At 44.6% G+C, this 16,984-nt stretch overlaps 1 protein-coding gene across 1 annotated transcript; it reads left to right on the forward strand.

Annotated features, from left to right (window-relative positions):
* Positions 1-1,603: 1,603 nt before the first annotated feature.
* On the forward strand, positions 1,604-13,294 carry LOC135448980 (regucalcin-like). The gene is made up of 7 exons (XM_064715436.1): positions 1,604-1,658; positions 6,500-6,668; positions 7,110-7,292; positions 8,544-8,759; positions 10,198-10,329; positions 10,943-11,097; positions 12,845-13,294. Exons 2-7 carry the CDS (start codon positions 6,503-6,505, stop codon positions 12,893-12,895), a joined length of 903 nt encoding a protein of 300 aa, XP_064571506.1. The 5' UTR covers positions 1,604-1,658; positions 6,500-6,502; the 3' UTR covers positions 12,896-13,294.
* Positions 13,295-16,984: the final 3,690 nt, after the last annotated feature.

Here is a 16,984-nt window from a genome sequence, read left to right on the forward strand (position 1 = left end):
GCTTCCCATGAGCAGGAAGAGCCAACTCTGCCAGGAGAGTTGCATTTTTAATGCTGCCGAGATGCCCCGGGAGCGCGTCTCAGCGCAGCCTGCAGTGCAGGGGCTGGAGCTGCTTCCTGCACCCCAGCCCTGAGGAGCCCAAACTGGTGCTGCTGGCGTATTTTCACTCAGGTCCCATGACTGGGTGCTGGATCTGGCAAACTGGAGCTGAGCCGTTGCTGGTTCCCTCAATTAGGAAGGCTTCCTGACTTTTGTTTAATCCCTCGCTTATTAATGGCGCTCACCTCTTTGATCAAAGATCAGCACTGATTTCAATTAGGGTTGAGCAAGAACTCAGTGACAGGAAAGGCAGTATCAGGAGGAGCAGCTGCTGAGCCCTCAAGGGTTTCTTCATCCTCATGACCAAAATCTATAGTCATAGGTGAAGCATAGTTGTTCCCAACCAAGCTGGAGAAAGCTCTCGTAATCCTTTGCTGGCAAAATAGCTCTGCTGGAATAAAAGCAGGCGGCACTGACTGCCTGGGGAGCTCCAGTTCTTCCCATCTCGAGCAAAAGGGAGGGACCAGGCCCTTCCTACAAAAGGGTGAAGCCAGGAAAAGATAAGCTTTGGTTTCACTTTTGAACCACGCTGTCAAGTGGGATATCTCTGGGGTGAGTAACTATACCTGTATCTGCCCGGGGTTTTCAATGCCTGTGTCTTTGTTAACTGCCTGTTAGAGGGAGGGCTCTTCCCCTGAGAGCTGCAAAGGTGCATAAAAACTTTAAGAGATCAGGACAACCAAATAATAAGCAAACTAGAGTTTCTGGAGCAGTGAATGATGGGATGGATCCTCAAGGGGAATAAGTAACACAAGTATATTTTGGAGAGATATGGGGGAAAAAAAGGGAAGCAATGGATTTACCAAATATTTGCAAAGCCACAAGAACAAATTCCGAGCTATTGTCTGAGCACGTGCCTGTGGGGAACAGAAGATAACTATTTAAATACCACATTTTGTGGTGTGATAATGCCTTGATATTCTCCTGACTATGTTGATAAAAACTAGGGACTACCAAAAGCAGCGGGTAAGAGTTGCATCAGAGTGCACCAAAGCAGTGGGAAAGGAGAGAGGAAGCCACACCAGGAGGAGACAAGTGGCTGGGTGTCAGCCAGGGGTACAGGGGTACGTGGCTGCCTTTGGCCAACTTCACTAGAAACTTCTGCTTTGCAACCCAGCAACATCACAAACAAACAAAGGGCATGGCAGGGCCAGGCTCTTTATGTTGTGGAAACAATTAATAGAAAAGCTGCTGGCTAGCAAATACATGCACCTGCTACTGCAGAGCTGCATCACTCATCAGCAACACCCACAAAACCTTTGAGATGTGTCTCTTCCTAAAGTGACTGGCTTCTGGAAAGGCAGACATGTGGGATGTTGAAATGGCAGAGTGGGACGTGGTAACTGTGTTGGTAGCCTAGAAGTGGTGAGGGTAGGAATAAGAGATGGTGCAAAATGTGTCAGGGGCATCCCCTGAGCATTTGCAGCCACATGAATAAATTAGAGAGATGTGTTCTGGTATAATTTTCCCAGCTGCTGTCCTTCCTGTGCCACTGATGATCCAACACTCAAGCTGCTCACCCAGCAAGCTGCACATTTGGTGTTTTCATTGCCAGCAAGGTGAATTCTTTGTCCCTCTGCCTCACTTGGTTTTACGTAGCTGCAGCCTGTGACGGGGAAGTCAAGTCACCAGAAGTGAAAAGCTGTGTAGAAAATGTGGTTTTCTCCTCCAAAATCCATTTAAAGAAAATGCTTTGGGAAATATTTTGTAGAAAACAAGATAACTTATATTTCTCATTTGTTTTTTTTTTTCAGCTGAAAATTAATTTTCAGTGAAAATTATCATAAGCCAGAATTTTCCTTTTGGATATGTCTTCCAGCTGAAAATGCTGTGGAATACATGCATATTGTTATACTTGAACCTCCCTTTGAAAGCAGCAGAGGCTGAGGGTTTGTGCAGAGATGAGTTGGAGACTTTGGGGGCCAAGGAAAGCTCAAAAGGGTCCTCAAGGCACCCAGAATCACACTGTGTGTAATAGAGTGATTTTGGAAGGAGTTTGACTTGGAAATATACCTGGCTTTTTCCCTAGAAATATTTTAATTTGTTTATGTCTTAGGGCTGTAATTTTTTAATCTCTGAATGTGGATTGATGGTGACTATGGTAGGATAATACATCTATCTTGTCTGCTTGCTTATCATGTTCATCCTATGAATCATTTGAACATCAAATTACAGTGTTCGTTAAAGTATTTCATGAATAAGGAAATGCATTGTTACTGCATGCTGGACTGGGGCTGATTTCTCCCAAGTGGCTTCTGCCCTTGCTGAGTGTGGCCCTGTCACCAAAATTCTGGTGGTCACTCTGGCTCAGTGCCCAGCTTGGTCCCTGTCCCCATGGCAAGCCTGCCTTGTCCCCACCTTGCTGGCCCTGCCATCACCTCCCTCTGCTGAGCAGGGCTGGCTGGGAGAGGGCTCTTGGCATCTCCCACCTTGGCCTCCCACAGACAGAAAAAGAAGGCAAATGCCAAAGAAGGAGGAAAATAAAAGCCAGGCAAGACATCACCATCCTGCAGCATTCATGGCAGTGGCTGAGAGTGCCTGGTAAAAGTCCTGCCCTGTGTGTGATACAGGCAGCAGCTTGGAGCTTTTTGCCAAAGCAGGATCAGGCTTTGCGTGCTCAAGGTGAGGAGCCCTGGGACTTCACTCACAGGAAGCTTGTGGCACAGCTGGGAGTAGGAGCCAAGTCTTAAAGATGATAATAGGCCTTAATCACAACAATATTTTTTTCTTTATCAGAATACTACAAAACCCTCCCTCGCATCTTTCATTAACCTTCCCTTTTCAGCACCCTAAATTTTGGAAGGCTGAGCTAGCCCTTGGGGCAACTGAATGGTGCAATGCCTCAGTTTCCCTCTCACACTCTCCCGACATGAGAAAAATACTGAGCAAGGATTTTTCTCTATCACATGTCCTGCTGCTGGCACTGCAAACCAGACCATTCAGAAAGGCTTTGGTCCCTGCCTCATCATTCATGTGACTGCTGACTGAATACAAAATGTAAAGGGTTACCTGCTCCATGCAGATAACATCAACTGGTGCACATTTTTAACCGTCGCTGAAAACAGCAGCCAGTTTCATTGGACCAGTGCTGGAAAAGAGTCACCAAGCCAGGGCTTGCAATATTTTCCTCAGCAGGTGCGTTGGTGGGATGAACTGCAGAGTTTCGCATGGGTGTCCTCCAGCTTGGTAACGATATTCAGCTGTTTGACTGAGGGGAAAAGGGTTCTTAAAATTCTCTGGTTTATGGAGATGGTTACTTGAGTGTACATTAAAAGTTTTAGCTGTCTGCCTGCTTATTTGAAGGGTCAGTTTGACATTAACAATGACATGATGTGTGTTTGCACGGGAGGGAGAGAGGGAAGGAAACAGCAAAAAAGCACTTTTAAGGTCAGTCATTCATTTGTATTTTACCTGTATCTTTTTAGGGGTACTGAAATGACCAACTTTTGTGCAGATGATTTGAAAAGGGATGTGGACAGAGGTCTAGAAAGGCTCTTTTCAAATGGCTGCCAGAGAGAGGGTTTAGTTTCTAGAGCAGAGAGGATGTTTTTACATTAATTTTTTCTTCCTAACAGGAAAATTTTCTTATGGTCTCCAAATTCTGATAACTTTTACCGGTAAAACAGGTTAACAATTTAACTTGGAAAATGTTTCAGTGACACCTGTCCGTCCCTTGTGCATGAGTCCAGGAGGCTGCAAAACCAACAAAATGTTGGAAAGAGGATATAGGCAGGGTGGATGTGATGATTTTTTCTGCAGGGATTTTGCTTTGGGGGATTACAGAAATATTTGGTGATTTTTGCTTGGAATTTCTCATCTTTCCTTGCATGCTCATCTCTGATGGGTCAGTGCTGTACCAAGCAGGGTGCAAGGTGCTACAGACAAAGGTGTCCAGGTGGCAGGATGCTTGGGGACTGATTATGCTGGGAGATTTTGAACTGGGTTTTTGGGGGTCTTTTCCTCACTTTTCCCTCTGAGATGCTGTATTTGGTGAAATGTTACTGCTGCATAGATCCCTGGGGTGCCAGCAGGGAGGGCATGGCAGGAAATGAGCAGAGCACTGAGCAGAGGGGGAACAGGGACTGGGTAGGACAGGGCTGAGTCCCTCACAGCTTGTGGGGACTCTTTTGGAGGCAATGCTGCCAGTTAGGGTTGGATGGTCCTTCCTGTTAAAAGCCTCCATTTTCAGCTGCTAGTAAAAATTAGTGAAACCTCAGCTAGCAAAACACAGACCTTCCCTTCTAATTGCCCTCTTCTTAAAAGCAGGGAGGGGTGAGGATGATTTGAGCCACAATATTCACCAGTATGGGAGCCTCCACAGCTGGAGTGACACACAGGAGTTATTTCTGTGGCAGAGGGGAGGGATGCTGGGGCTGAATGTGCAGTCAGGGAAGGTGGGTGTGCTCTGAGGGTCCATGGGACAGGGCAGGTCTCTGCAGCATCACTGGGGGAACAGGAGAGGAGGAAGCAGGCAGCTGGTGCAGGATGGTTTCTCGCCTGCCTATGCCTTGTGAAACAGCTGGCAGTGGTGTGATTGTGTTCTCCTCATGTGGTGTGTGGGATGGGTCTGTGAATCAGTATTTCACCACTGCTTATCTGCCAGGCCCCTGTTTTGGTGTTGCAGAAGTTGAACAAGGGGCATGTAAATGAAACGTGAGCTGGTGGGAAAAGAAAGGTTTTATAAGGCTCAATGAAACAGCTGACAAGACAAATACGCACTGGCTGCTGCAGATCTGGAGCCTTTCTGCCTCTGCAGGAGCCGCAGTGCTGCCGGGCTGCTGCCGAACTCCTGTTTTCCCACAGGGGTGAGAACAGCTCTGTGCTTCCCAGGCCATGGTACAATAAAGTCAGCATTGTGTCTCCAAGCCTCGGGTCCCACATATGGCAGCCACATGACACAAAGCTTTAACCCACAAGAAACTCACTCCTCCAGCTCAAGCACTGTTTAACAGGTTTCTGGAGGTTAAAACTTGGCATCTTGCTGTGTATCTTCATTTATGCTTTAGATGCTCTTTTCCTGCGTGGAACACCTTGCTGCCCAGCCTCTTGTGGCCAGGGTATTTTGGAAGGGAGAAGGATATATTTGATAGATGGGTTGTTTGAAACTTGGTGATGTGACTCATTGCAGGAAAGATCCCATGTCCCTCAGCCCTGGCATTTCCACTCACAGTGATTGACTGGCTCTTCCCACGTATTTTGAAGTGCATTAATGCTAATTAATTATTTGTACACCTTATCACCGGCTCACCTACTAGAAAACAATAGCCACTTGAAGACAGTAATCCCTGGGACTGATGTTATGTTAGGGATTGGCTGCCTCCCAAGAATTATCTCCCAATCTGTGGAAAAAATGTGCTGAGGCCAGTGGGTGCAGCAGCAGAGGCGGCTCCATTAGGGGTGACTGAGGCACTGAGTGGGCCCCTTTCTTTTGTAAGAGCTCAATGTGGAGCTTATTGCTCATTTCCCACCCCACAGCAAGGTCAGGGAAGGGACAGGATCTGGGTTTTTGAGGACCCAGATCAGTGGGTACTGGATATAAAACTGATGGGTTGTGCACCATGTGTGGGTGTCAACCAGCTGTGGCTGATTGACTGATGTCCCTGCAAGCACCCTGCTGCAATGGGGACAGGGGAGCCAGAGCATGAACAACTTGTGGCAGATGCAGGCATATGGAATGGGAGCTTCACTGGTGGCTTTGGCCCCCCAAGCAGCGGCTGGGCTAATTGCACCCCACAGCTCGGCATTGGGTAAAATTTGGAGTGTGCAGCAGGGGTTGGAGATGAAGCTGGGGCACTGAGGGGGTTGATGAAGAGGAAATGCTTAGAGGGAAAACAGAGCAGTAGAATTTCAAAGGCAGGAGCCTTCCTCAGTATTTGCATATTCTCACTGACTTGGTGTGGGAACAGGCATTTGTTGTGTAGTGGCTTCTGTGGCAAAGCGGAGTGGGTGCTGTGGGTGTGTAAATGTCTTCCTGTGGAGGAAATCAATTCACTTGTGTTAGTAGGGCAGAGCCTTGATTTTCCACAAAAAGATTGATCGACCACTCATTGGTGCTGCTGCCTTCTGATCCCTCCCTATGGTCAGGGAGACCCTTAGGATCACGGATCCCCAGACAGCAGCTTGGTTCCAGCCTAGGGCCATAGCCCAGCACTCCTGTGCCTGGAGGCAGGTGCCTCATCAGCAGCTGTGGCTTAGGAAAGTTTTGGTAAGGAGGAGCTTTGGCACCTCAAGCTCAGTTCCAGCCATGAGGCCATGGAAATGTCATAAGAACCTCCTAAATTACTTTGTCATGTGGCATTTGGAGTGCTTTGCTATTTACAACCTCTGCTTTTCCATATTGTAGGCATGAAAAAATTCACATGACAGCTTTTAATTACATCCATTATTAACTTCCCCTCAGACCATGTCTTCCTCCATCAAAATCGAGTCTGTTGTGAAGGAGAAGAACCGGATGGGAGAGTGCCCAGTCTGGGAGGAAAGGGAGAATGCACTTGTCTACGTGGACATCAACTCACAGAAAGTTTGCCGCTGGAGCCCGGTCACCAACGAGGTGCAGAGTGTGTCTGTGGGTAAGAGTCCACACTCACTGCTTCATCCTGGGATTCTGTCCATCCCATCCACCCCTCCTGGTAGGAGTCCTGCAGGTTGGTGGTCTCTCATGAGATCACACTCCCTGTCTTCTCACAATGTGTTGCTGAGCACAGTGTGGCCTAAGCCAGCCAAGTAGAATGCGCATGTTGCCCCTGATAAGCCTAATTGGGAATGCATGCTTCATTTGGGACCTGCAGAGGAAAAGGTACAGTCCTAATGGCTCTGCCCTCCTAGAAGGTGGAAAAATCCATGGAACACAGAGCCAGTGAGATGTGCTAACAATCCCAGGGGAGAAGGATCTCAGCATCAGCTCAGCCTTTCCTGGCCAGGGATGTCCTGGTCAAGCCCAGACACCCTCGGTGAAGGCTGAGTGACGGCCCCAGAGCTGCCCTTCATCTTCTGCTCCCTCTCCCCCACAGATGCCCGTGTCAGCTCAGTGGCTCTGCGGCAGTGTGGGGGCTATGTCATCACCCTGGGCACCAGGTTTGCCTTCCTGGATTGGGACACCCAGGAGGTCACCACCATCCTCGAGCTCGAGCAGGATAAACCCAACAACAGGTTCAATGATGGGAAAGTGGATCCAAAGGGGAGGTTTTTTGCTGGTAAGTTCCTGGCAGAATTTCCCCTGGAGCAAAGGGAACTAATTATAGTGTATCTTATACAAGGCATTTTTATTTATTCCCTGTCTTGTGAATGCTCTGCTTGGTTACTGCCCAGTGGAGGAGGACAGGGTACCCTACACCTTCTGACCTAGATGAGGACAGATGCTGCTGACAGGGGCCATCTGACAGGAAGGCTCCCCTACTTGGTGGAAGGTGTTTTTCAAACAACTACCTTCATGGAAAAGCCAGTGAAGGGCTCATGTAGGTGGGATTTTTTCTGGAAATGTAGAGAAGGATGCAGCTTCTAGAGCAGAATATGAGCTGCAGCTTGCACCCATTATGTTCAGCCTCTCTTGGTTAGCCTGTGAAAAACAAGGATATGGGGGGGAGATCCTAAGCCTCCTGGAGGCAAGAAGGAGGTTTAGGTTGTACATTGAGTGAAAGGTCTTCACCCACCTTTGTGGTGGTCAGGCACTGGAACAAGCTCCCCAGGGAAGCAGTGATGGCACAAAGCCCGACGAAGTTCAAGAATTGTTTGAACAATGCTCTCAGGCACATGGTGTGCACCTGTATTTTAATGGTCACAGCCCATTTAAATTATGAAAGTAGTCTACAAAGAGCAACAACAAAAACAGCATATGATTGATGCCTGCCTGCATCTCAACTTCTGCTGTGAGCAAAAACTCAACCCCCTGGGGCATGTCCTGGTGGTCCTTTGGGTCTTTGATGTCTGTGACTTAAACCTCATGGCAATGCAGGAACATCCTTTCATTGGCCAGGATCTGCTCTGTGGGAGGCAGCTGCCCCTGATCTGCTCCTTTTGCTCTTCCTCATCAATCTGACATGACCTATTAGTCCCTTTCACCATAGGATTGCTGAATGTAGAATCATAGAATGATGTGGGTTTGAAGGGACCCTTAAGACCATGTAGTTCCAACCTCCCTTTTGAGGGCAGAGACACCTTGCACTAGATCAGGTCGCTCAAAGCTCCATCCAACCTGGCCTTGAACACTTCCAAGGCATGGGATATCCACAACTTCTCTTGGCAACCTGTTCCTGTGCCTCGCTACCCTCACAGGAAATAATTTCTTCCTAAAAATATTTTCTTTTTAGGAAGAATCATAGGAGAATCACAATCCTGTGATTCTCCCTAGAACCTCTTGGTAACACTTAGAGGAGGTTTTTGATCAAACACGAGGAACAAGCTTCTACTTTCTAACCAGTGCTCCCACTTCCATTTTTCCATTTCAGGCACGATGGCTGAAGAGACGGCGCCAGGAGTCCGAGCGAGGCGGCAAGGAGCTCTCTATACCCTCTTCCCTGACCACTCAGTAATAAAACAGCTAGACCAGCTGGACATCTCCAATGGTCTGGATTGGTCCCTGGACCACAGAACCTTCTTCCACATAGACAGCCTGTCATACGCCGTCCATGCCTTCAGCTACGATGTGCACACTGGAAAGATTGGTACACATGTTTTAAATTTGGTGACGATTAGTGCCACTGCTCTATCTGCAGCAGGATCTGGGCCTGTGGGATGCAGGACATGTTTATTCGAGAGATTCCATATCTTCTGGTTACAGCTTGTCAGCTGGCTGACTGTGATATTCCCCAAATTTACTCAGCAGGTGTATTTAGTGAACAAACTTTTGACAGTGTTTCAGCTTTCTTTCATCTGGAGAGATGGCTCATACTTAGACCTGTTCAAGGAATTGCAGAAAGAAGTCATTTACACTGCAGAATGAGAAAGAGCTTTTAGAATGGTATTTATTCTTGAGTGCCATCTACTGGAATTCCTTTGATTGTACTAGCTCCATAAATACAAGTGGAGAACGTGCATGTATGTATTTCACAGAAAGGTTTTCAGAGGATCAAGCTGCCATTGTGACAGAGTTTTCCCAAAAAAATTTCTGAAATTAAGATGTTTTCAAATTTAACTTAAATTCATTCTATGGATAAACATTTTTTATTGTATCTTCAAGGAACTAAATTTAAGTATAAGCAAAATGGATCTAACCTCATTTCAAAACTCTTTGAAATATTTTCATGCTGTATCAAGCTGATATACTCCACAGGAATTTAAATGTCTGAACTGCCTTTGTACTTTAAAGAGGGCAGACTTTGGGTAATCATAGATGAAAATCACACAAAATAATTGCATTCACTCAGATTTCATTTTGTTGAGAACATCTCTTTCTACAGATTTTAGGATATAAGATTTCAAAAGAGGATATAATGCAAATGTAAAAAAGTAACATTTGAGTTTCCTAGGCTTGGCTTTATGTCCACAGCTGTCTATTCTTGGGTAGTGTAATGACCAGAAGGTGCTGGGTGGGTCAGAGCAGGTGATCCAAGACCCATGGGCCCTGCTCCATGGACCAGACGTGCTCACCAACGTATCTTCACTACATCCCTGACCATGAGCTGGTGTCCAGGTTTAATCAAAACTGGTTGCTTGGCTGGCCATTAAAAAGTAAATTTTTTTATCTTTAGCTTGGAGAGATTGCTTATCACCAATGTTTAAATGCAGGTAATTATTTATGTGACATGACCAATAAAGGTCCGGGAAAAGTTACTGCACTTGCAGCGGTTGTGTTGTGGCAGGCAGCAGGTGGGTTAACAAGAGTGATGGGGGCATTTTGTTCTCTTCTCTTGGTAAAATAACAGGAGCACTAATTTGGTACAATCCCAGACTGAAATGTCTGTGCTGGGGACTTGACTCTGCCAGGCTGGATTAGGCTTTTAACACATCTGCAGAATGCAGGTGGGATGTACATTTTGCAGCATGTCTTTCTCACAGAAAATGAACGCAACTGTTTGCAAGGGCATGGAAGAGGTTAGCCTGGGATCTGATACACAATGGGTAGCAGCCCACATAACATCAGCTTTGTAACTCTCCCTGCAGCCTGCCCCAAGCTTTTGTACCATCTGGAAAAGGAGGAGCAGATGCCTGACGGGATGTGCATAGACGCAGAAGGGAAGCTCTGGGTGGCCTGTATTGATGGCGGCAGAGTCATTCGCATCGACCCGGAGACAGGTAAGGCCTCCACCAGTTTGTGCATGTACATGTGAGGGCAATGGCAGCAGGGGGAATGGTTTGAAGGGTAGATAAGGTGAAAAGAATTGCCCATTTCGGCCCTATGGATTGCCAAGAGCATGGCTGGCTCAGGCTGTGATCATGTAAAGAGTGCAGCTCCCTGTGCTGCCTCCAGTGTCAGGTACCCCTGCCCCATCGTTGGCTGATGAAATGCACACTCTTCTTAATAATACCACTATCAAAAAATCCCCCACAAAATGCTGCATATAACATTTCTCAGTGTTGAAATGTTTAACTGGAAAATGCTTTAAGGAACTACATCCATCCCAAGCCAGGTGTCCCTGCCCTTCCTGACCTCACATACAGTACTGCTTTGTTTTGAGAAAAGGAAATGAAGCCTCGCAGATGCAGGGGAGAGCCTGAAAAGTAGTTAGAGATGAGGCAGATGAAATAATTTGGTTTCCCCACAAACTGTCCTTTAGGATGTGGTCTCTGTCTGAAAGGGAGGTGCCTTCTGAGTAATGTCACATCTGTGCCATGTGTACTAATAGTATTCATAATTACATGCTTCCTAAAAAATGAACATTAGAAAACAATTGCACATTTTTCCCAGGAAAAAGAATCCAAACTGTGAGGCTGCCTACTCCAAGGATCACCTCTTGCTGCTTTGGTGGAAAAGACTACTCAGAAATGTACGTGACTTCTGCATATGATGGACTGGACGAGGCCACCTTAGCCAAGGAACCTCATGCAGGAGAGATTTTCAAGGTGAGCAGATTTTATTTCTTTCTTTGTGTACATCAGACCTGCCAAGCCTCATGTTCTGGGAGTGAGGTGGCCCCGGCTGCCCTTGCTCATCACACTCACCTCATAAGGTGCTCCAGGTGCATGGCTTGTCCCCCAGCCAGGCCCAGCTGCTTTTACAGAGCTGCTCATGCACTTGGAAGGAAGACTTGGAGAAATTACAAGTTATAGTGTTGATATCTGGGTTGGCCAAAGTTGACTGGTCAAGATCTGGAGGCAGTGAGTGGTTATGGATCTGCCATATGGATAGTGTGTTCTGTAATAGGAAGGAATTCTGTAATTCTGTTCTGTAATTCTGTTCTGTAATTCTGCAAGGAATTGCTTTTATCTCTTACTATAATTTAATCCCTTTTGCAAATTTCATTCTCTTACTTCTCAGTTTTTAATTGTGCCAGGAAATCTAAATGTTTACAGAACATATTTCTCCTTTATGAATTAAATGTTTAAATTTACTAGGGCAAAATTTTGCGTCTCAATCTGAAAACTTTTAGAATTTTTTTTTGTCTGTTAAACATTATGACGATTTGAAGAAATTTTGAATGAGTTAGAAATGGGATTTCTGAGTTGTTTTAGATAATGTGATTTATTTTTTTAATCTTCTGTATTGGTAGGAAGGGTGAGTTTGGTTCACATCTTCACCACATGGTTTAGAAGGTCATGAGACTTTTAGTTATAAGATCTTCTAAGGATTTATTAACTAATAAAACACTGTTAACAAGGATATTTATGTTTTTGATTTAATCTTTAAATATTTCTTCATATGGATTCATGTTACAGTGTAAGCTTTCTTAGGTTATCATGTTTTGATATATAAATCTATAATACTCTATTTTAAAATTCGAAACTTTCCCCTACTTAGTTTAATGTGTCTGTACTTTAAACTATAAATCCACATTCTCATTCTAGCACTAAAGTTTGGAAACCTTTTCTAAGGTGTCAAAGCAAATTCTGTGTTTAATTCTAAGCTTTGCCTTACCGGCCTAAAGTTCTGGGAATTCCCTGCCTTTCAGATTCCAGCAAAAAAAGATTGCTACTTTTTAGAAAACATTTTTGTCTGGGGCTCTTGATTCTGGAACTTGCTTGTCTCATCATTTTTTTTCCATTAGCAAAAAGCACATCAGGAGAATAAAATGTAGTTCTTACTCAGCAATTGCCATCAACCCAGACCAAACTCTTTTATCAGTTTGGCCACAGGATGAAGACATATTACAGGAGGGATGGAAATCTTTTCTGGGATCTGGGACACTCCTGTTGGAAGCAGCGCTTAGAGCAGATATCTCATGGCTGAGAACTGATATATTCAAGCATCACAGTTTAGAAGCTCACAGGAGGATTAAATAAGCATCTTTTTGGTTTTGTTCTTGGGTTCTCCAGTTCCACAAGGGAATTGGTGTTTTCCAAACTCACATTGTCTTGCATGGGCAAAGCATGTTAAAAATTACTATGAATTGTTTTGAAGATAAGGACTACATACAAAGGCCACAGATAACATTTCAATTAGCAAAATTATTGAGTAGTGCTTGATAATCTTAGTGATCTCAAGGAGTTTGGAAGAACTCCAAGTCGTGACTCCTTTAGGGCTCCTCTTGAAGCAGGGGACCCTCCACGTAGTAGTCTGCTGCTATGGCATTTGCTCTACAATGTTTGAATGTTTTCATTATATTATCTGTTTCCTTTCTGTTATCTTTTAATTTTTAATTTTTTAAAACAGATAACAGGCCTGGGTGTGAAAGGGATCCCGCAGAATTTCTATGCTGCTTGAACCTTGACACTAAACAGCAAAGAAGAAACGCTTCCATCTTGTAGTAAATCTGACTGGAAGAAGTCAAATGAACTACAGAATTTATTTGTGTGAAGAGTTCTAAGCCCACATTTGTGAGTGTGCTTGTTTGGAGTTGAAGATATTTCTCCTTCTGTGGGCCCGTGGCTTGATGCAATAGGTTAGAGGGGTAAAGTTAATCTGTGTTACACCTTGGTAGCTTTTGTGACTTTCCGTAAACCTTTAAATGCTCAAGCATAGTTTCGCTGAACTTTCTGATGACCAGCTCTGGATTTTCAAGTCTGTGCAGTTCCCAAAGCAGAATCTGACTCCTCATGTTACAGTGACGCACCAGAAATGATATGGCAGATTTTAATAAACATTTTAAAGAGTGATGTCTTGAACTGGACTGTTCCTCTGCTGCAAGATTCCCTTGAGTTTGCTTTTGTTTTTTGCTTTTATTTTTTTTTCTTTAATGATCAGTCCTATTTGTAGTATCCAAGTTCCATTTTTCCATCCTCATTAGCCTTTTTCCAGGCTGTCCTGTCTTTAGGACCCCCATTAGGCTGCTGAAAATAAACTACACAACTACATTTAAAAAAACGCTTACAGATGTTTTTTCCTCTGCATGCAGATGTTACCTTGAAAGCACTGCCTGACCACACACAGGCTGGGAGCCACCAGGACAGCCTGGAATACCAAACATGGATGCTTGGTGGAGTTGTCCTTTCAGGGGTGATATTTACACACACACACATACGCACACAAATACAAACTTCCCTTTGCTTTACAGCCTTAAATACCCACGGCCTCACCATCTTGTTCCCCTTTCTTCTGGGGCTCATCCACTCCCATTTCAAGTATTTTTCCCCTTTTTCCCTTTAGATCCTCCCCTCCTTTCTCCTCCAGAAGGCACAACACCAAGGTGTATTTTTATAGGCTGTTTAAATAACGATCCAGCTCTACCCTGGACTCACTGAACCCTGGTGATCCTTTCAGGATCTCAGAATGCTCGAGACCTGCAGACGCACAGTGAAATCCAGCATTGAGTTTGCTATCTTTTTGCTGCCTGGAAAGAGACACAGCATTTTAAAATAACACATTTTCAGATCTTTAATGCTGACACTTTGTAATGTTGCAAAGAAGGCAATAATCCGCATCATTTACCAGACCAGATGTTTCAGTGTCTTCCTCTGAGGTATTTGACCTTTTCACCCCTGCTATTCAAATCCCTCAGACACTATGAGAAGGGAGAAAGTACTCAGTGCCTCATGAGGATAATCTCCCCCAAAAACCCATGCACAGAGGAGCAGGGGAACTGTGGTTAGCCATGCAGAAATATTAAACACAGTTTCCATGGGGCTGTACACAGATTGCCTCTAAAATTAGCTGTTTTCTCCAAACCCAGCATCCCTCTCCTAGCCAGGGGTCCCTCACAACAGTTTTGAAAGAACCAAACTGAGTTGATTTTTTTCCTTTAAAAATACCCATATTGCCCAACTCTCTTATGTGGTAGCCTTCTGGCCTGCTGACATGTAGGAGATCTGGTACTGGGATCTGGTCAGGCAGGGGGTGACCCGCCACATGTCCTAGGAAGCCACAAGCCACATGTCCTAGGAAAATGTTGTACCCATTTCAAAGGTGACAGGAGAAGGTTAGGTGGTGTCTCTGACCCCTCAGCAGAACTGGGCCACAGTCCAGAAAGAAATCTGAGATCCAGAGGACCAGGAAGGGAGCTTTATTCCCTAAGTACTATTGAATATACTTGGCCACAAACAGGATTTTCCAAAGTGCATTATTTCAATGCAGTTACCTGAGGGCTGCTAAAACCCATGTTAGATGTTTTTCAGACATTTACTGTAGATGGTTACTTTAGATCATTAGTGAGCACTTTGCTCCTGGGCTGCTTGACCAGATCATTTGTATAAAAGGATGAAGGGGCTTAGCCCACCACTCCTACCTTTTACCCTGGAAGGGAGGTGAGTCCCTGGAACTGCACAGAGACAACTTGATTGAGAAATAAAAGATTCAGCTTATTGTAATGTTTGCTCAACAAATAGGCTGTTGTTTTTCTTCCTAAGTCATAATTCCAGCAGTAATTAAACTGCTGGGGGTTCTTAAGTGCAAAGGTGCTAAATGCCCTTTGGCACCATGTCAATGCCAAACTGGTACAAGGAACATGGAATTATGCAAGATTTCCTGTTTACCCCATCTGGAGAGGAATGTGGTGGCAGAGTGTTTGGAGGCAAGTCAAGTGTCCTAACCTTTAATTAAAAAAAATGTAGGAAGTGAGTGCAGATACTTCATCTAGCAAAAAATATCCAGTTACTTGCAAAATTGCCTAGCTATTAGATCCTTTGCTCTGCCAGAAAAGCAAAGTAGATAAATTTGAAACAATTTACACTTGAGAAATACTTACCACCCCTGCAATATTTTTTTTTTGCTAGAGTTTTCCCAGGCATGGGAAAGCTGGGGTTGCTGGTTTGCTCTTCTCCAGCCACTCCTTCCTCCATTTCTAGAGGGAGACATGGTGTGTTCTGCTCTCACATTCCAAGGTCTGGGTGCTTTGGGAACTCTCTCTTGTAGTACAGCTTCTCAAACCAAAAAAGCCTTGAAGATAGACGAGTTTCTCTGTGCTACCCAAAGGCCCACTACTTTGCTTTTCTTCACATTTCAGAAGTTGCTGTTTGGTGAATTTGCTTTCTAAAAGACAGTGCTAATTGAAAACCATGTTGGGGCTCAGTTCACCAAGCAAGTTCACCTCAAGGCAAGGGATGAAGGCATGAAGGAAACAGGTACAGGAGTGGGTTTGTTCCTTTTGTGCATGTAGGGAACAGTAGGTTCCATAGTCCTTGCTGAGGGCACACTCCGAGCTGGTTACTCAGTGGCTGAGTGCTTGGTTGGTGCGGGTTAGCCCTACATAGGGTCAGCCCTAACCCATATGCTCCTGCCCAGGGCAAACCTACAGAAAATAAACCAGCTAGTCAACAATATGGCACAGACTGATGGGAGCTGGTTTCCTTTTAAGGGATTGCTTTGTACATCCTGCCTTTTATAAGTATCTATTATGTTTTATCTATATTTGACCTATACCACACTGGATGACATTAAACTAACAGTATTTTAAGTTAGCCATTCCATGCTTCACCTTGCGAAGCACATTAAAAATGTGCTGGTGACTGACTGGTTTTGTAAAATTCTCTACCTAACTGCAGCAAAAGTTGGTCTGATCTCCCTCTTAGCAACCAGCATTGGTTAATTTTGTTTTTGAAATGCAGCAAAATGGAATAAAAATATGTAAAGGATTTGGAACTTAGAGTGTTTGATTGATACAGGTTGTGATAGCCTGCCTTTGATGCAGCCCAGGACACAGTTGGATTTCTGGGCTGTGAGAACACATTGCCAGCTCATGTCCAGCCTCTCATCCACCAGCAGCCTCAAGCCCTTCTTGGCAGGGCTGCTCTTGGTTACTGCACTGTGACTGACCCAGGGTCTTGCAGATAATCTGTGTCGGGAGCAGGAAACCAACACCATCTCCTCAATGTCAGTACAGCGATTTACCCGCCACAGAATCAGTGAAAAATAAATTAAATTACGAAGTAATCTGAAATTTGGGGAAGCTTTCCAATGACTCTCTGGGGCTTTAGAGAGAGGAGTTACTTCAATTTTGGCATTACATCTGTATAGTTGTGTCCATGACAAGCATTTATTTCCCACTACAGAAACTGCCTCAAGGCTCAGTGGTTTTTGGTCAGCTTTTCCTTTGCTGATGTACACCAGCCTGACAAAATAGTTGTCTTTCTTTTTTGTATTATAACATTAACACAAAAACCCCATACAAACATTAACAAAAAAAACCTTGGGAAATTATTAGGAAAAATTTAGGGTGCTTTGTTTCTTACATGGAGATGAGAGAAGAAATGAGAGATTTTTCAAGCCCTCAGATAAAGAATATGTAAATAAGAAGATGTAATATCTTTATTAAGGACTTCAATTTTAGTCTTTAACATTGGAAAGATATTTATTTCACCTTCACTTTTTGCTTTCCTATCAATATCTCTAGTGACAAGAAAGCTTAGAAATGGAATAATG

This window comes from Zonotrichia leucophrys, chromosome 1 (assembly GCF_028769735.1).
Source record: "Zonotrichia leucophrys gambelii isolate GWCS_2022_RI chromosome 1, RI_Zleu_2.0, whole genome shotgun sequence".
NCBI lineage: Eukaryota > Metazoa > Chordata > Aves > Passeriformes > Passerellidae > Zonotrichia > Zonotrichia leucophrys.

Excerpts from the sequence above, each read along its gene's own strand:
- LOC135448980 (XM_064715436.1), top strand. The coding sequence starts at position 6,503 with ATGTCTTCCTCCATCAAAATCGAGTCTGTTGTGAAGGAGAAGAACCGG. Across the intron at positions 7,293-8,543 it reads AAAGGGGAGGTTTTTTGCTG|GCACGATGGCTGAAGAGACG; the intron begins GTAAGTTCCTGG and ends TTTCCATTTCAG. Across the intron at positions 10,330-10,942 it reads TCGCATCGACCCGGAGACAG|GAAAAAGAATCCAAACTGTG; the intron begins GTAAGGCCTCCA and ends CATTTTTCCCAG.